The following is a 19408-nucleotide window of genomic DNA, read 5'->3' on the forward strand; positions in this document are numbered from 1 at the left end:
GAGAGAAATAAGCCACTATATTTGGCTTAACGTGCTGTTGCCGTAGAAACAATCCTTCTTGGGTGATTGTTATGACCACGTGCAGGAAGGAAAAAACAGAGGAAAGCAACTGTTACACGAGACAAGTTGTATAAATTGAATTGTACTACTACTACTACTACTACTACTACTACTACTACTACTACTACTACTACTACTACTACTACTACTACTAATAATAATAATAATAATAATAATAATAATAATAATAGCTTTAGTATTCTGACCTTTCTGGAACGGTTTACGTCAACGCACCACAAAATCTGCGCCTTACTTTGTGATAATAAGCATGATGGACTATATATAATTTATTTTTGCACGTTTTACGTAGTGGTAAGCTCTGAAGTAATGCGCAAGTAGGTTGGAATATGGTCCAAAACTGCATAATAAACACTACTTCTTCCTTTAAAAAATATGTACAGAAAATGAGTTCATCGTAATGTTTTTAGAGTAAATGTTCTGGCAACTGTGTGTGAGAAAGAGAGGATAGGAAATACAAAATAAATCGTCAAAGACGTCATTCAAGACCTGAATGAACCGCTTGGGTTTCGAAGGTGTAGAAGTAGGTGAGGGTTAATATTTTATTAATTAAAGCAGTAACAAATGTGTCAATTGCACTGATGAAAAAGAGACATTTTTAGAAGCAAGAGGGGCACAGACGCATTTTATGGATACACAAATGAATTGATGATTCTTTTTCTTTTATGAGGAAATCTCTATTCACATTTAAGATTGTTGACTTTATTTGAATACTAGTGACAGTGTTTTATCTAATTGCAACTGCGTTTTACATGACAAGTTGAGTGTAGTACTCATGGCTGAACAATCAGGAGGAGACCCTCCTCCTATATATTCCATGATAACTGACACTCTCACAGAAAATACAATTTCAGATTCCGCGCTCCCGGTAACGTCAAAAATTACTATTGGATCTATGCCACCGGTCAATCTCTACCAAGATAATCATTTTTCTGATTTTGGGGTGCATGTGGCCGTTGATACTTCTAATACTAATCCCTGGGCGCAAGCATCCTTTAAGTACGGTGTACTCTTATTTCACAATTTTCCAGGCATTAAATCTTTTCCACCGCCGGGATAGAATCTCATCAAATTCCTCTTTCATACCGGACAGCATTCCAATGATTTCCTTACTCATACGGGTAAGAGTGCACTTTATGTCGAAAGTACATTGGAACCGATTCCTCGAAACAGTTCGGGGCATATATTCCGAAGTTGGGCGTCCACTTCCGCACGTTTTTTCGCTGTTATCTCCTTTCCACACTTTCTGCAATTTGTTATTAGGTTCATTAATCCGTGCTCTTCACAAACTTTTAAAATATTTTGCTCGTTATCAACGTATTGCTTCACAAATTTTAAAACTGTTAGTTCATTGCCCTTGTACATTCGCCATGTTGATAACATAAATGCTAGTTTCTTTCTCACAATGCAACTGTTCGATTACCTTGCGCCAAGTAGTTCCCTCCGCTCGCCGTATAGTCCCATGTTTATAACCGCTTATATATAACAAATAAACAGATTTTTCGAGACTTACGTATTATCAAGCACACAAACGATCAAATTATCCATATCTATCCTGTAAATTTTTAAAATTTTGTTGGAAACGGATGCCCAACTTTGGAACTTACCCCCGGTTCAGAAATCAATTCCCATCAATCGAAAAATAAATTCTGGACAAGTTCAGCAGACGGCAAGGTTCTAGAACACAGGTCCCCCCTTCCCATTTAGCTGTAATAAAGACAACGTGCCCTGCGGGCTGTAACCCGCCCTCATTCGCTAACGCTCGCTCGGCAGTACTATGTGAATTAAATATTAAATTGGTACAAAAAGGAACGAACCTTGCTACTAACCTATATCGGGGGACCTGTGTTCTAGAACCTTCCCTCAGCGGACCAACTAATAAGCAATTGTAATCTAATTTCGCACCAGCAAACTAAGGAGTACCACAACAGCGACAATAGATTACGATTGGTAATCAAATGATCTACCACACTCACCAAAAATTTACTCTTCAATTGCTACGAATAATGGAAATATCCTTGAGAACGGCTTAAGTTTAGAGTTGCCCCTCCAGTTTCAAAAAAAAAAAAAAAAAAAAAAGGTTAAAACATTAAAAATCGCTAGGTTACTCTTGGTTAGGTTAGTTTAGGTCAGGTTAAGTTATTTTAGGTTTGGTTTGGTTAGTTTGGGTTATCCGATAAGACTTTAGTTAGACTAGAACAGTGACGAATTGGTTCTCACAGAAGCTTCAATTATCACTTTAACTCAGTAATCTGTTGTTCTCATAAAACTTTAATACATTCTCTTTTTTCTTCTTACATAATTCTGTAAAACTCGGCGCGGAAATATCACATTGAGCGCACCAATTCGCCATCCTATACGACTGCCATGCTGCTGAATATTCAAAACCCTCCGCGCCTTGCAAATAGTACCCACTTCTACATAACTTTTCTCGTATTAAACATAACTCTACTGCCGAACTTACACAACTAAATATCACATAAAAACTATAAATCACCATTTCTTACCTCATATCTCCTGTAAACTTTCCTAATTTTTATAAAAAAACGGAGGGACAACTCTAAACTTAAACCTTGAGAACTGACGCTAAACTATTTCGAGAAATCAATTCAGATGAAACTGTGACCTATCAATTTTGATATCTCTTAATGATTTCGTAGATTGTTCTTCGTGGCACTCCTTCGACTGTAAAATGTTTTACTGTGTACATTTTGCGCCTTGCTTTGATGTATCCCATATAACTTGTACACACGTTCTCGGAATAGGTCTTCCTTCGATCCCATCCTCACCGTCAAACAGGGTCACGATACACCACTTCTTCTGTTGATGCACTACTGAGCTTATCGTTCTAACAGTTCTACCTCCTGTTTATGTGCTACGTGAGACAGGTGCTGCCCACTAGAATTTCGTGCGGATTTATATTGAACACACCTTATTGTTGAATACGAACCATTTTCTTATTATATTCTCGCCTTCGTTTTCATTATGCTCAGACCCCCATCTAGCAATATAAACAGCAGCAACGACCCTCCCGTTTGTGTTATTGTGAAGAAGGTTCTATCGACCATCTGGCCTTTTAGTGCGCTTTAACGTCTGTTTATCGTCAGATACTCAACACACTCATTCACTCTGTTTATTTCACTAGTCCCAGAAGAGTAGCCTTACTAGCTTAAAAAAAAAGCCGTCCTTTATCATCTGTTACAATATTACATAATGAACAACTACGGTTTAAAATATCAAAATGTACAACAGTGTAGTGCTCTCTTTATTCATAGTAATATATGGTGTGTATAGTGTACCCGTCATAGATAGTATTCCACCTGAAGTGAATGGTTCTATTGTGAATCTCCTTCGTTTCCTGATTCATCCTCGAAAATTCATCTTTAAATATATAGATACCCATTTTACCGATTGGATTGCTTAGTTGACATCTTCCTGGAGCATCAAAACATTGAGAGAAGAGGAAATCGACTTCTAATACCTTGAAGCATTGGTTCTTAAGGGAGGTGTTTCATTGGTGGGTCTAGATTCGCGTTAGGATAGCTTAACCGTTATATGTGTAAATACAGAGTTCGGACAACAATGTCATGTGCGTGACGCCAGACTTCTCTCAGAGCTGTTATTGTACTATCAGGAACGAAATATAGCACACGTACTTCAGAGAACACTGCAAGTACACTGTACTAGAGGACTGACAAAAGGATATTTCAAACCTTTCGGGGGGTTTAGCCAACTTTTTTTTTTTTTAATCAACAAAGGAAAGCGTGTGCTTTTCTGAAGTCATTGACGACGACTCATGCCTCGAACACTGGACGTTGCATCTTCAAGCAGGAGGTCGTCCTCGTAACTGACAAATTTCTGGTTCCTCTCAAGTTTCTGACGCTTCATCTTCTCGAGATTGAGATTGTTCTCAATCTCCTGCTGGTCCTACTGACACTGAAGCTTTTCAAGTTACACCGAAAGCTACGAAAGTATCTTCAGACTCTCATTTGGCAGTTGACACCTGCTGTAACATCTATGGAAGGGATCGCTTCCAATTCCGGAATCATCTCAATACTTTTTACAGAATTAGAGCCTGCTTTATGTAACGTTAAATCTTTCTACATGAAGCTGGTATGCTGTTGGACTCTTTTATATTTACTACTACTAATCAAAACTTAGAACGGCGTCATTTTTTAAAACCACTAATCCGAATCTTTACCATCATTTCATTTATAAAATCGGTTCACAGAGGAAGAAATTCTGAAGAAACTCAAGGCAGATAGCATCCATCCATCTCATTATAATTGCATAAAAAATCCCATAGGGCAACACACATAGTATGTAGTTACGTACTGACAAGACTCGCATCGACAACCGACTTCAAAATGAGGTTTTCACATATCGCGGTCATCACAGTTCAACATGTCGAATATCACAGTTTCTCTTGACATAGCAAAAATTGCCTCACAACTCTCATCCAACGAATAAGTGTACTCTTCCACCCATCTGTTTTCATTGCGAAGGACTGCATAAACTGAAGAACTTAAACAGTCTTCTGTTTCTAACATTTTCAGTGGCAATCTTCCTTCTTACTACTACTACGTAAAAATAAGCCTAAACCTCTGAGAAACCCGAGACTGTTGTTTCACTCCGCTTCCACACATCTTCCACTTCAACCAATACCTCAATAGGAACCCAAATCATCTTCTGCCTCCTCCAACCGTGGAAAACATCTTAGTTTATCACATTAGTACTCCAAAATGTGCTTCCATTTCAGCGTGAAGCTATTCTTAGCCTGCCACAAAAGCAGCATCTGAGATTTTGCATCTTCATATGGCTTCTTATTCAAGCGTTTACTCACATTTTCATTCAAAATCTGCATCATGAACAGGAACAGGAATAAAAGAGTCGTCAATTTGGTATTTGCTAATATCCATTGACTTAAAACTGATAGTGTTGCTCTAAACCACAGCATCGCTGCACAAAGTCGATTGTATTTTACTGAACGAAATCTTAAAAGCCTCAGAGCGCTTTTATCTCCTACATTACTATCTGGTTCTTTCCGATTACTTCACGAAATTGCTCGTAGTGGAACCGCTCTTGCTATCAGACTTTCATTACCTCGTCATCATATAGCATCCATATTCTGATCAATATTGTACTCTGACACGCCGTCACAACAGTCTATTTCCTAGCCCTTACTCTCACTCTGGCAACCATCTATGTTCGCTCCACTAACTGTTGCTTTATCGTTTTGTTACCTACCTAGATCTTAACCTTAAAACTTATATTGTCTTAGAGGACATTAACTACCATTCTTGAACCGTGACACAACAGCAACGTTTCGAAGACTTTCTGCAAACTACTCGAAGCTCTTGTCTACCTTTACCACACTCGACATGAGACTAACATCACACCTGATGTCATAGTCAGTAACAATCTGCTAGCTAAATTTACCGTGGAGGTACTCAGCTCAGTAGAAAGCAATAACTTATCCATCTTTCTTACCATCATTCCGTCTGGCACTCTTACAATAGAACCACAAGTTACCGCTGAGAAATACAACTTTGCCAAAACAGACTGGGATAAATACCGAACCTTGCATCTCTGAGCAGCTTCCAGCTACAAACACTAATATCAGCTCATTAAATGACATAAACGCTATCTCTACATCTTTAAGTACCATCAGTATCAACTCTACCGAATATGAAGTTTCAAAAAGTAGCTTACACCTTAACGGTTGAATTTACATTCTTATACCATCACACTTCACCGTTCTCACGGCTATTTAGAATACAGGGAGAGTAACGAGCACCACTGTTTACTGCTTCATCGCCTATTCCAGTGCATGGTCTATCATTGTTTCACCGCTTGGGAACAACTAGACTGAAGAACTTCTTGCAATCAATTACGCAATGAAATGAACTCGACGAAATTTTGGAATTTATTCAAATCATCTTACTTTCCAGAAGCATGGATCAAACTATCCAGTTCATGGTCTCTGCCATCGATGCAGAGCAAGCAACAGCATCTGCTAATCACTTCGAGGACGTCTTCACCCCTTATTCTACTCCACTATTTACGCCTGTATCTAATCGACACATTGCTAGTATTGGCAGTCCTACGCGACCGTTTTCATATCAATCATAGATCATCATCTTGATCAAACTTAACCATTTACAGCTCCAGTCATCATACAATAGCCCATGCTCTCCGTAATCGCCGAAATACAGCTCCTGGGGCCGATACTATAACTTATATCCAACTTCGCCAGGTCCCGACAGTTTTTCATCTTATCTTTGATATGTTATAATGGGTATACTCACTACCGGATTTTTCCTACTTTAAGGTAGGAAAAAACCTTATTTTCTTAAAATCTCATAAAGATGTACTCATATTGGCTGTTATCGGCCAATGAGTTTTATCACCAGGGTTGTTCGAGTTTTCCCCAGCCCAGAATTTATCAGTGTATTTTGGGGGGTGGAGTTAAACTAAGAAAAAACACCTTCAAAATTATACTTCAAAACTTGGATTGAAATAATAATCTTAATATGATTATAATTACTTTCGTGTTTCTTACGTTAGTATGTGACTATTTTCAGAATTAGCTTAAAATATGTATTTATCAAGAGATCATCATCAGAATAGAAAACCGTAGAAAAGAAGGATGTTGGAAATCATGCGTAATGAATTTTGTTTGCATTCGATAAATTCGTTGTAACTGTTCAACTGTAATCTACTATATAAAAATGAAAAGGGTCTAGTTTGTGATCGTATCACGGAGAAACTTAAAATCGTTCGAAATATTCTCATTATCACGTACCTCCAACTGGCTTTTAATCAGGGTGGATTGATTTAAATCAGTCTGATTTAAATCACGATTTTAATCAAGATTTAAATCACTTGATTTTTTAAATAAAAATCGTTGATTTAAATCAAAATCCGAAATAAATTAATTTAAAGTGAAAATAAGTAAAATCCCGTTTCTGTTCTGTTATTTCGATTATGGAAGATAATAATCATAATACAATGAGACTCAAATGTATGTAAGCACAGTATGAAAACGAGTATCATGCAAAGGATGATTAGGGAAAATCCCGTTTTCAACGGATAACGGGTGAATCCTGCTTTCTTCTTTCCGTAATATACGGTTTTTCAGTCGTTAACTATTCCAACGGGGAAATCACCATGGACATTTAAGGCGAAAATTCTCCTGTGTCCACGTCTATTTCTGTTTCCAAATAATAGGAACGCATGTAGAGGGGTCCGATCATCTTTCCTAAAAAAATTTAAAATAAGCGAAATTTATGTACTAAATACACAGAAGTTCCTCGGGATCATAATACGGCAAATTTTGGATGCGTTAAAATATTGAATAATACTTTTGATAAAGTAGATACTTTCAGATATCTAGGATTAATGTTAACAGACCTAAACATATTCACGAAGAACATAAAATGTCGACTAAAAGCAGGGAATTCTTGTTATTAATCAGTTCAAAATATTTTGTCGTCGCGAATTTTGTCGAGAAATTTGAAGCTTAAAATATATAAAATGATAATCATACCTGTTGCTCCATAGGGTTGCGAAACATGGTCGCTTACGATGAGAGAAGAGCATAGACTGAAAATATTTGAGAACAAGATCCTGAGACGAATATTCGGACCCAAGAGGAACGGGAATGGGGAATGGCGGAAACTTCATAACGAGGAACTACATAATTTATACGGTTTACCAAACATTGTTAGGGTGGTCTAGGAGGCTTAGATGGGCAGGTCATGTAGCTAGAATGGAAGAAAGTAGAAACTCTTTCAAAGTCTTGACTGGAAGACCAATCGGAAAACGACCATTAGGAAGACCTAGGAGCAGATGGGAGGACAATATTAAGATGCATCTCGCAGAAATAGGAATACAGAGTAGATACTGGATTCAGTTGGCTAAGGATAGAAGTCAATGGGGAGCTTTTGTAAACGTGGCATTGAAGCTCCGGATTACATAGGCCATAGAGTTAGTTACTTAATTTTAGGCAAAATATATGTACTTTATATGTATTTCATGTCACTAGCTAGTTCCGATTTTTTTTTAAAATATGCCCTTGCGAAATATCAGTAACTTTCGTGAAAAGAAAAGTGTCATTTGATAAATGTTGCTGTGCTTTATCCTTGATGCTGAAGAAACATCGTTTGGGATTGAAATAGGTTAACGATTGGGGATTAATTCAAAATTCAATTCCAATACTTTCACTTAAATGGCATAATTGGCATTTAATACTAATTCGTAATGCTTTTTCTTCAGTTCGCGACTTGTATTATACGAGGAGAAAGATTTGATTTAAATCAAAAAAATCAAAAAGGATATTGTAATATGCACAGTTATACAAACATTTTTTCTATAATACACAATGCTTTTACAATTTATAATTACAAATACGTTACTATCAATTTCATTTTCACCTTGCTTCTATAACTGAAACTTCTTACTTGCACTCCAGCAAATTTTAAATATATTTACCTAGATATGTATCAAAAATAAAAATAAAATCTTTATATGCAATATTAACAGAAAATCAAATCTAAATTACTTCTTTAATTTTTGATACATATACTTTAAATGGTAAAGAAAAATCAATATTTGAGTTACGTTGTATCAGTTCATTATGTTTTTTACTAAGCCTTATGACAGGTGAAAATTGGTGAAATACGTGCGAGCGTGAGATACCATAATAAAAGGGTAACCTAATACGCAATACATCTTTCTTCACATTAAAACAAAGTGTACCCAGAAAGTCGGGATTATTAATAACACCATTAACAATTTTATACAGAAAGATATGTTGACTTATTTCTCTTCTGGTATATAACGAAGTTAGACCAAATTATTCGAGTAAAGATTTATAAGAAATCCTTTTAAAATACGAGGATTTATTGTATTTTTTATAATAAAGAAATCGTAGAAACTTATTTTGTACATGTTCAATTTTCTCTATATTATTTCTAGTATAAGGAAACCATATCAGGCTAGCATATTGTAACTTACTTCTTATAACACTATTAAATAAATTAGTCAAAGCAAGTGCATTTTTCATCACTTGAGTATTTCTAAACATAAATCCAAGTAATTTGAAAGCGTCATTACACATTTTATTAATATGAAATTCAAAGGTTAATTTATCATCCAATATGACTCCAAGATCTTTTACAATATTACATCTTTTCAAACTCTTTCCAGACAATTGATAATCGTAACATAATACTTTTCTCTTTCTAGAAAAAAATATAACACAGCATTTATTTGAGTTAAAATATACTTTATTGTCTAACCTCCATTTGTATGCCCTTGATAAATCAGAATTTAATTCATTGCAGTCAGTGAGTGTTTTTATCTCTTTAAATAATTTGACATCATCAGCAAATAACAAACACTGGAGTATTTGAAGATATCTGGTAAGTCATTAATGAATAACAAAAAAAGTAAATAAATAAATAAAATAAAATAAATAAATAAAGGTCCCAAATTGGAACCTTGTGGTACCCCAGAATTTATCTTATATATGTAAGAATTTGTATGTCTATATGTTACGAATTGTTGCCGGTCACTCAGATAAGAAGCAATCAGTTTTATAAAATTATCACAAAAACCAAATTTAGACAATTTATTTACAAGAATATCATGATCCAGAGTATCAAAAGCTTTTGAAAAATTCAAATAAACTGTGTCAACAATGTTTCCATTATTAAAGGAGTTAAATATATATTGAACAAAGTTAACCAAATTTGTTACAGTGGATTTGCCTTAACAAAAACCATGTTGATTAATTGTTTAACATGATTATGTATTCTTCTGTATAATATATTTTCAGGTATTTTTGATGGGGCTGAAATAACAGAAATGGGTCTTTAATTTCCTACCTCTAAAGGATTACCTGATTTATGGATTGGACAGACTCTTGAAATTTTCCAGAGCTTAGGATATATTTGTGTTTTTAAAATTAAATTATAAACATGACATAACGGAATTTTCAATACTGAACAGCAACCTTTAAAAATGTACGCTGGAATCAAGTCAGGTCCACTAGATTTTGATGCTTTTAATTTTTTTTACAGCTTCATTATATTCCGAATCAGTAATTGGATATAGAGAAAAACATTGAGAAACTACCGTGTCAACTGAATCGAATTTACTATATGTGGAAGGGGAAGGAGAATACATTTTAAAGTAATCTGCAAAGGTATTAGATATCGATTCATTTGACATCAATACTTCATTTTTTATAGTCATACAGCAATTTGACTTTTTTATTTTTTTTATTTTTTATAAATGCCCAAAGTGGTTTTGTATCTGTAACAAGAGTAGACTCTATCTGAGAGATGTATAATTTATATGATGAATCAATCATACTTTTTAATTTCCTTCTCAATTCAACAAACTTACTATGATGGTAAACAAAGTATTTCTGCCGTTTTCTACAAAATTCTTTTTCCTTTACACATTTAGTAATTGAGGAAGAAAACCAGGGAGGGTAATGATGTCTTGCATTTACCACCTTCTTAGGCACGTTCTTATTAATAACATTGTTAACAATGTTATTGAACAATTTTGTACCATTGTTCCTCCAAAACATGATCCAGTTCCTTAAGGGATACTGGTGGAGGGTAATGAGACCGAACACGCCTTTCTAACTCAGACCACAATGGCTCAATGATGTTCAGATCTGACTCCTTTAGCCGCTATGGGAAATCAAAATTTTATAATTTGGCAACGTCGCAGATTAATTTGGAGCCACTAGCATTACTTCACGAATACAACAAGCAGTTGAATCGATTGCTACACCAATAAGTGATGCTACTGTCAATAAATATCGACTTTAGCTGCCATCTGGAAAAAATCGACAAAACTATTTGATAGATTGGTACATCTAATCTATGGTTGGTTCTTTATTTGCGACTTTGCCACATAGTGTAATTTGTATATATATAGGGGAGGGTGCTTTATCTACGTCCGGTTGTACCTACGGCCAGTGCTAATTAAAAATCGTGTGTTGTCAGGAAAGATCGGGAATTGGTCAGAAAAGATTCCGTTCCGAACCTTTGAGTTCCATACGTATCCGTATTCCGAGAGCTTGGCCTGGTAAATAGCTGTTTATTTTTTTGTTTTCAGGAAATCAAAGTAAAAAAACGAGAACACAAACTGGAATTTTTCTCTCCCCTACAGGGCACAATGATCCTGTTGATTGATTCCCGATTTTTATTTCGATGAAGCCACGTAGGGTTTGTCACCGACAACCGGTAAAGTAAAGAAAACAAAGTGTTGTACCTACGGCCATTGAATCCGGCTACGGCCAGACACTTAAGACCTGTGAAGAAGTAGCAGATGAAAATGAAGCAGGACCATTCTTGAGGAACAAGGATAAACAGCATTTAGAACCAGCAATAGGCATAAATCAGCAGGAGCCTCATATCTCGGAAGCCACCATCATGCCTGAAGGTCTATCATTATCCCTGTTGATATCACCAGAATTTTTGAGGCCTTATCCCAAGGCCCTTCCCCGAAAAATGAATTGGTGGGGTGGGGGGGGGGGCGACAGAATGGCAGTTCAATGATTCTGACAAGCTCACAGGAGATTAAGAAACTTGAGAAAGCCTATCAGGAAAAACAGGGAAAGCTTTTGAAGAGAACCATAAAAGGAGCACCACCAAAACTAATAAATAAAGAGAAAATGACTAAACGGGTCTTGACATTCACGAGTTGATATCTTAAGAAGCCGCCATAACCAAAAGTTGGATCCACTGCACGTCAATCCCATCTTCGAGGGACGTCATTTAGGAGGGGCAGGAGGTGGCAATTGCTCCCCCCTAAATTTGAGGAATACATATACTTTGATAGATAGTCTACTAATATACTAGTACAAAAAGTGAAAATCTTATGTCGGTGGTGCTCTTCCCCCCTCTCAAGCTAAGATTGAAATGACGCTCCTGATCCTACTCAACAATGCTTGATTTTAAGGAGTGTTTTTAAACTATCTTCGTAGTACACAGGTTTCCTGTTTATAGTAATTTAACAAGGTAAAATAGTTTTTACACTTCACATTAGTACTATTCTTTTGACAGCGTTTGCAGATAATCTTGGACAACACTGTAGAGAATATCACTGTTTTTAGAAATTTTTTTCACGGTGTACAAGTATGCTGTTTACCTACTTCAAAAGATATTGTCAACGCATCACATTAGGCTTGAAAAACGGTGCTGCCACCTACGAAACACTTTATTAGTGTTGCTAACGTACGAAACTAATGATTTTATCAATACCTTATTTTTCTTACCAATTCGTGAACAAACTGAGTCGTTTCTCACAAACTGTAGTTGACGTATGAAGATGTGAGCTATATGTGTATTTCTTTCCAAGTGATTTTGCCTTATGACACAATCTAGGTAACAAAATCTTCTCATTCCGAAAGTGAGATTTTCTGAACATTTCGCTCTTCGCCAATTCCAGACAAAATGTTAGAGCACGTAGTTCTGCTAGTGTCTTTCCCTGCTGTATCTGTTTTTGAACCATTGTTTCGTATTATGTTTGTTTCTTTCAACCCTCCGAAGCTTTATTGTAGTACATGTTAGTATTTTTTCTTTGTTTACGGGTCTCCTCAGAAAAGTTATAAGCATGGTAACTTAACTTATTTCATGTAGCGATTTCCAAATAAGTATATTTCCACTGTTCAACAGAGGTTTGCTATATACAGTTGTTGTAACATCCACAACTAATATCTGGTTAAAATGTCTCTGGACTTCTTGTATACCTGCAAAGAAAAGAGCAAGATATTAATTTTCATTCATAACAAATTAAGAAGTTTGGTGCAGGCAGATGTTGGTTTAAAGCCCTACAACCTCGTCAAGGTCTCTACCTCTGTGAGGGCCTACTTTTGACTGGAGAGGAACGTAAGATCATATGCACCATACGATCTTACGCCGGAGAACCAGATTCTAGCAAATTCCTTAATATTTCACTTAACAAACCTTTTGGAATTCCTTTAATGTCAAAGATTTTGCTGCGATACTTTATCAAATAACTTGCTAGTGGATGATGATGAGATGAAGGGTGAGGGAATTTTAACAAATTCCTTGGTATTCTTTCAGTCCCAAAGATTTTGTTGCGATACTTTACCAAAGAATTTGTTATTTTCAGGGTGAGAAAGGGAACAGAGAATGATAAAGTAGAATGATGCTAATGTGTGTGTGTGTGTAGAGGATTGTGAAAGATGTGAAAATAAGGATTTTTTTTTTTTTTTTAAGTGTTAAGTGTAAGCCCGAAGAAAACGAAAATTAAAGAATAAAGTGCTGCTATGGTTATATAAGAATATTGTTACAACAATACTTGTCTTTTTTTTTTTAAAAAAAAGTATTAAATTGTCTTTATCGAAAATTGCTTATCCACTTTTTTCATCATTATTACCGTTAAACATAATGTAATTATCTTGGAGAGTTATAAATAATAATTGTCTGTATATCTTGCTGTTGACAACTGTCAAGATTGCGTTAAAAAACAAATCTTCCGAGCTATACCAAACATTCTCATTTCTAACGAAAGTGATTTCTACGAGTTACACAGACAAATGTTGGCAGGGAAACCTAAACAAGTGGAAAACGTTTTAGATTTTGTTCTTCATGTCCTTATAAAGGATGTACCATAAAGAACCAACTTTTGAAATGGCCGCGATTTCTGTTCTAGTAAGTTGACAGCACTGAGCGTTAAACGATTTTCCTGTTATCTTTGTAGTTAGTAGACACGGAGCGCCGAATAGCACATGATCGTCATCTATTTTCTGTACGGGTCGGAATGTGGCGCTTCACGACGGAACAGCGTGTTGCCATACTCTGTCTTTAATTTTGAGGGTAAACGATTGATGCCATATTGTAAATTATTTATGAAATCTGGACCAAGTAACTCGAACCATTTTTAAGCAAATCGTCAGAAAAATTTCACCGTAAAAGTAAACTACCTCTTTCGGGTGTTTCTTTTCGAGACAAGCGAGTTATATCTTATTGTAAGGTTGCTACTGAAATTAGAACAAATTTGTCTCATTTATTAGTGAGAAAATTGTCAAGAAATTTCACCCCTTGAGAAAAACCATTCCTGTTGAATGTTTTCGGGACAAACGAGTTATGCAGTATGTTAGGTTATAAATGAAACATTACTTTACAAAATATGAACAAAATTGCCTGAGGCGTTAATGGGAAAATCGTCAGAGAAAAGCTCACCCTAAGAGTAAAATCGTCAGAGAAAAGCTCACCCTAAGAGTAAACTACTACTACTGAATGTTTACATTACAAACGAGTTATGCCATATTGCTAAATTATTAATGATACGTTTATTTATGAAATGTGATCGAAAAAATTGTGCGTAAAGAATGCATCCCATACAGTAAATTAAATTTTGGTCCTTCTAGTGTTAAAGAAGTACTGCCTCAATTATATTCATTCTTTTGGCAAAGTTATGCTCAACCTTCAATCCTATTTTTTGGTGAACGAACGATTTTATCACAAGTTGGCTGTTAACAAGGTGATCCAGCTGGTCCAATGCTTTTTAGTCTGGCCATCCACCCAATAGTTCGCACTTTATCGTCTGAACTAAATATCTTCTACTTGGATGTCGGTACCTTAGGTGGTTCTTCACAGTCAGTTTACCAAGACATGAAGACTGTAATAGAAGAATAAAAAAAAAACATGGTCTTGAAGTTAACCCGTCTAAATGCGAACTTTTTTTCACATCTGGGAATCCAGACAAAGAAGCCTAATCCCAGTTTCAAAAATTGTTACCTGGGATACGAACGGTACTCAAAAATGAATTAACTCTCTTGGAATCATCTGTCTTTGATGATGGATATGAGGAAAATTTTGATGAGCATTTAAATAGATTAGCTCAGCGTCTGAAGACTTTACCAGCGCATATTGCCTTTTTTCTACTTAAGAATTGCCTGGGAATACCGAAACTTATCTATATTTTACGCACCACTCCCACATAGTCCATGCCTTCCAAAGTACTTCAGCTTGATAATTGCCTGAAATATGCACTTCAGTCTATCATCAATTATTCTTTGAATGAAAATCAATGGACTCAAGCAAGCTTACCAATTCGCTTAGGAGGTTTAAGCGTAAGAAAAGTCTCTGATTTAAACCTTCTATTTGGTCTAGGAATTAATTCGTGCGGTTGGTACGCACACATTGAAGCTGTAGTACAAACACAAAATACATAAATACCTTAAGAAAAATATTGTCCATCGCTAGCCACCACTTTCGCCCATCAGTCAGGCAATGTACGGATTCCGTGGCGAAAGAAGTCCTCATCCTTGGAAGCGATCCAGTCAGAGACCCATGTTTCGATATCTTCTGAAGAAGTAAACCGCTGTCCAATCAAATCGTTGTTCATGCAATCGAACAAGTAGTAGTCCGAAGGAGCAACGTCTGGTGAATACGGCGGGCGGGGTAAAACTTCCCATCCGACATTTTCTAAATAGGTTTTGACCGGTTTTGCGACATGTGGGCGAGCGTTATCATGTTGAACAATAAGTTTATCATGTCTGTTCTCCCATTCTGGTCGTGTTCTGGCCAGAGCTTGCTTCAAACGCATTAATTGTCGTCGATAACGTTCTCCATTCATAGTTTCACCCGGTTGCAGCAGCTCATAGTACACCACACCTTTCATATCCCACCATATGCACAGCATAACCTTTGCACAGTGAATATCTCGTTTTGGTTGTGATGGACCTGGTTCACCTGGTTTCACCCAGGCCTTTTTTCGTTTAGGGTTCTCATAATGGATCCACTTCTCATCACCCGTAATAATTCGATGCAGAAACCCCTTTCTGCTCTGTCGTTGAAGCAGCAATTCGCAAATGGTTTTTCGTCTTTCAACGTCTCTGTCTTTCAATTCATGTGGAACCCAATGTGACATCTTTTGAATCATTCCCATGGCTTTCAAGCGTTTGGAGACTGTTGTTTGATCAACGCCTAATGCTGCTGCAAGTTGTTCCTGCGTTTGACACGAATCCTGCTCGAGCAATGCTGTCAATTTTTCGTCTTGAAATTTTTTTGGCTGTCCAGCTCGCTCTTGGTCTGCCAAGCCGAAATCACCACTTCTAAACCGTGCAAACCACTTCTGACACGTTCGCTCAGCTAGAGCATGGTCACCATACACTTCCACCAAAATACGATGACTTTCAGTCGCACTTTTCTGCATGTTAAAGTAATGCAGCAGGACACCCCGCAAAAACACTTTATCAGGCACAAATTGCGCCATGTTCACTTAACTACAAACTGGTGTTGTTGACGCTTTAATCCACTGCCCTATACTACGAACGATAAGCGATGACAGGGGTTTGCAACACATGTGTGGATACACGGAACTGTGGGACGCTCCGTTCGTTGCGCCATCTCTTGTCCACCCGCACGAATTAATTCCTAGACCAAATAGCTTTCCTGTCCTCATGTTTTGGAGTGAAGCCACTTGTCTCCAACATACTAAACATACCAGTTGACAAAGAGGAAATTCACCATCTGACGGAGGGATTGGAGATATGGAGTGGTATATACAATAATGAGACTCCTGCCGTATTGGACTCTCAACAGAATTGGGATAAAATTATATTAACAGCAATAATTGATAAAGAATTGGTCCCTGAAAATACATTGGATATAGCCCGTTTTAAATCCTTACAAAGAAAAGAATCTGGTGCGTGGCTACAGGCTACACCGTCAAAAAATATTGGAATTTTCTTGGACAACAACACGTTTCAGATTTGTGTCGCTCTACGTCTACGTTTAAATATGTGCCATAATTTCAAATGCATATGTCAGGAACAGGTTGATGAAAAAGGCTTACATGCGCTAAGCTGTTCTAGGAGTGGAAGTCGAATGTCTCGTCATGGAGAGCTGAATAATATAAAGACGAGCTCTTGCCAGCATTGATGTCCCAAGTATTTTAGAATCATCTGGAATGTCCCGAGATGATGGGAAACGACCAGATGGAGTAACATTAACCCCTTGGATTGGATTCTGAGTTTAACGTCCCGTTCAGCAGCGAGGTTATATGAGACGTGGACCTACTGATTAACGTGGAATCCGAACCACATGAGCTCCCGCCGGGAATCGAACCCGGGACACCCACGATTAACCCCTTGGAAAATGGGGCAACGACTGGTATGGGGCGTCAGATGTGTTGACACTTTTGCACCTTCTCATTTACCTTCATCATGTAAAGAGACAGTAAATGCTGCTGAGACAGCCTGTAAATGAAAATACACCAAATATTCAAAATTAAAAGATCATATGTTCATCGCCTTTGCTACAGAAACTATGGGAGTTTTTAGCCGGGAAGCTAGGGAGTTCCTAAAGGAAATTGGGTCGAACTCAAACCTCAAGACGGGAGATACGAGAAGTGCACAATTTTTACTTCAGCGTATTAGTTTAGCAATACAGAGAGGTAATGCAGTCAGCATTTTAAGTTCCTTCCCTTCTTAAAAAATGGAAGAAATTTTTTATTTGAGATGAACCTTAATTTATGAACACTTTCGACTGAAAAGTTTGTAAACTAAATTTTGTAAACTCCGTGATATTTTCTTCTGTTACTTCCAAACATGTGGAGGATGGAGTTATTCGCTATTTTTAGTTATGAAGTTAATTTGTTATATATATATATATATATATATATATATATATATATATATACAGAAAGAGAGAGTACTACTTGCATTTTCCGTCTTTGTTACTGTCATTATCCTTATTATTTATTTTGTAAAGTATATGTAGCAACTAGCAAGTAATATGTGCTAACTAGCAAAAAATTCTACAATTAGCTCATTGTTACTACGACCACAATGGCATAATGGTTTAGTATTATTTACTAAAGAAATGATCATTTTCTTGTAATAATCCGTAATACATTTTTACAAATGATTTAAAAAAAAAGTCCAAAATATTAAAACAAAATACATTTTAATGTAATATTTCCCTTATTAAATTTTTTTAATTAAAAATATTACTATATTTATCTGGATTTTTATTTCTGTTATAGTAAGTAACTTACGAGAAAATAATGATATGGACATGGAAAAGGATTGGGATAGCATGGTAATGCAGCGTTTCCCTAACTCCAACCCTAATAATCCAACTTCAGCATCCGAAGTGGTAATTGAATATCAACAATTTTGTGATCGTTTCGCCAGCTTGGATGAATTCTCGTTTGGAGAGAGACAGCAACATTATTCACAATACCAATGTAGGAAAACAGCATATGGGAAAGGCTGGGATGAGATTCACTTCTGCACATACGATAACAAAGAGGATTCTCTCAAGTTGCTTCTGGAAAAAGGTAAGTTTTTGGATTCTAGATACATTATAAACTTATTATTATTTGATATATCAGTTACCTTTGCTATACTGGGAGAAAAATAAGTAACAGATTGACATTTGAAGAAGCACATGTTAACCTGTTGTCATGTCGTGAGTATTCCGTTGAGGTTCTTCCACCTTGGTTGACAAACATTACTAAACCTGCGTTACTAAGTGGTAACATTATAATGTCCTTTCCTTCAGAAACCATTCTCTTGTAACTATTGCCATGACGTTTTTGAGTGGTCCCTCTGTAGGTAATCTTAATAACCCCTCCTCAACATAATCTTTATAATCTTTGTCTTTGAGTTGTCTGTTGGAGAAACTTCTGCATTATTTTTAAAGGTTAACTGCTTCCTAGATCGAGTTCACTACTTGATGAAGTTATTTCCATTTTATGAATGACATATTTTTCGTTCAACAATACATCGGATGGAAATGTTGTCCCTTAAATGGACGCATTGTATTGACTTGGAGGTACAATATATTTTCACCCTCCATACTTAAACGTGTTATTTTTATGTGTTACATTAGGAGTGAGATAATAAGGTATAGAATCCAATATGAGGAACTTGTTTTGTATAGCTATGTTTGAGAATTTCATGGTTTAATCCTAAACGCAAAATTGGGGACGTGCCTGCCAAATGGAATACAGCCAACCTTGGATGCATGCGGTGTTTTTTTATACTGGTAGTGTAGTGTTTGTACGTAATAAAATCATTTTGTCCTGGAAAGTATGGCCGTCAGAGAGAGCCATCAGTATGGTTTGTGAAATGCTAAGCACAAGTGACCACAAATAACATCACCTGGATTCTTTATCCAATCCGCGTTATTTTCTATGACTTATGCATTGCGTTTCGCCGCGTAGATATTGAATAAGTTATTTGGTGGGATCATCACTATATGAATCGAAAATGTACGGACGATGACCCTGCTTCCAGTAATAAATTCAATAATGACCTAGATTG

General features: G+C 36.4%; 1 protein-coding gene across 8 annotated transcripts in view; it reads left to right on the forward strand.

The window, feature by feature from the left end:
- The window catches only part of LOC145678513 (uncharacterized), a 224906-nt gene that overhangs the window by 62302 nt on the left and 143196 nt on the right, over positions 1-19408 (forward strand). For 4 of the 8 annotated variants that reach the window (XM_081748750.1, XM_081748751.1, XM_081748749.1 and 1 more), the window contains exon 2: positions 18124-18420. In XM_081748750.1, the coding sequence (XP_081604876.1) occupies positions 18124-18420 (297 nt within the window). Of the gene's footprint in view, positions 1-513; positions 606-9155; positions 9504-10144; positions 10289-18123; positions 18421-19408 lie in introns of those variants that run through there. The other 4 variants (XM_081748745.1, XM_081748747.1, XM_081748748.1 and 1 more) reach the window with 4 other exon arrangements.

Source organism: Thermobia domestica, chromosome 2, assembly GCF_964235325.1.
Source record: "Thermobia domestica chromosome 2, izTheDome1.hap1.1, whole genome shotgun sequence".
Classification (NCBI taxonomy): Eukaryota; Metazoa; Arthropoda; class Insecta; order Zygentoma; family Lepismatidae; genus Thermobia; species Thermobia domestica.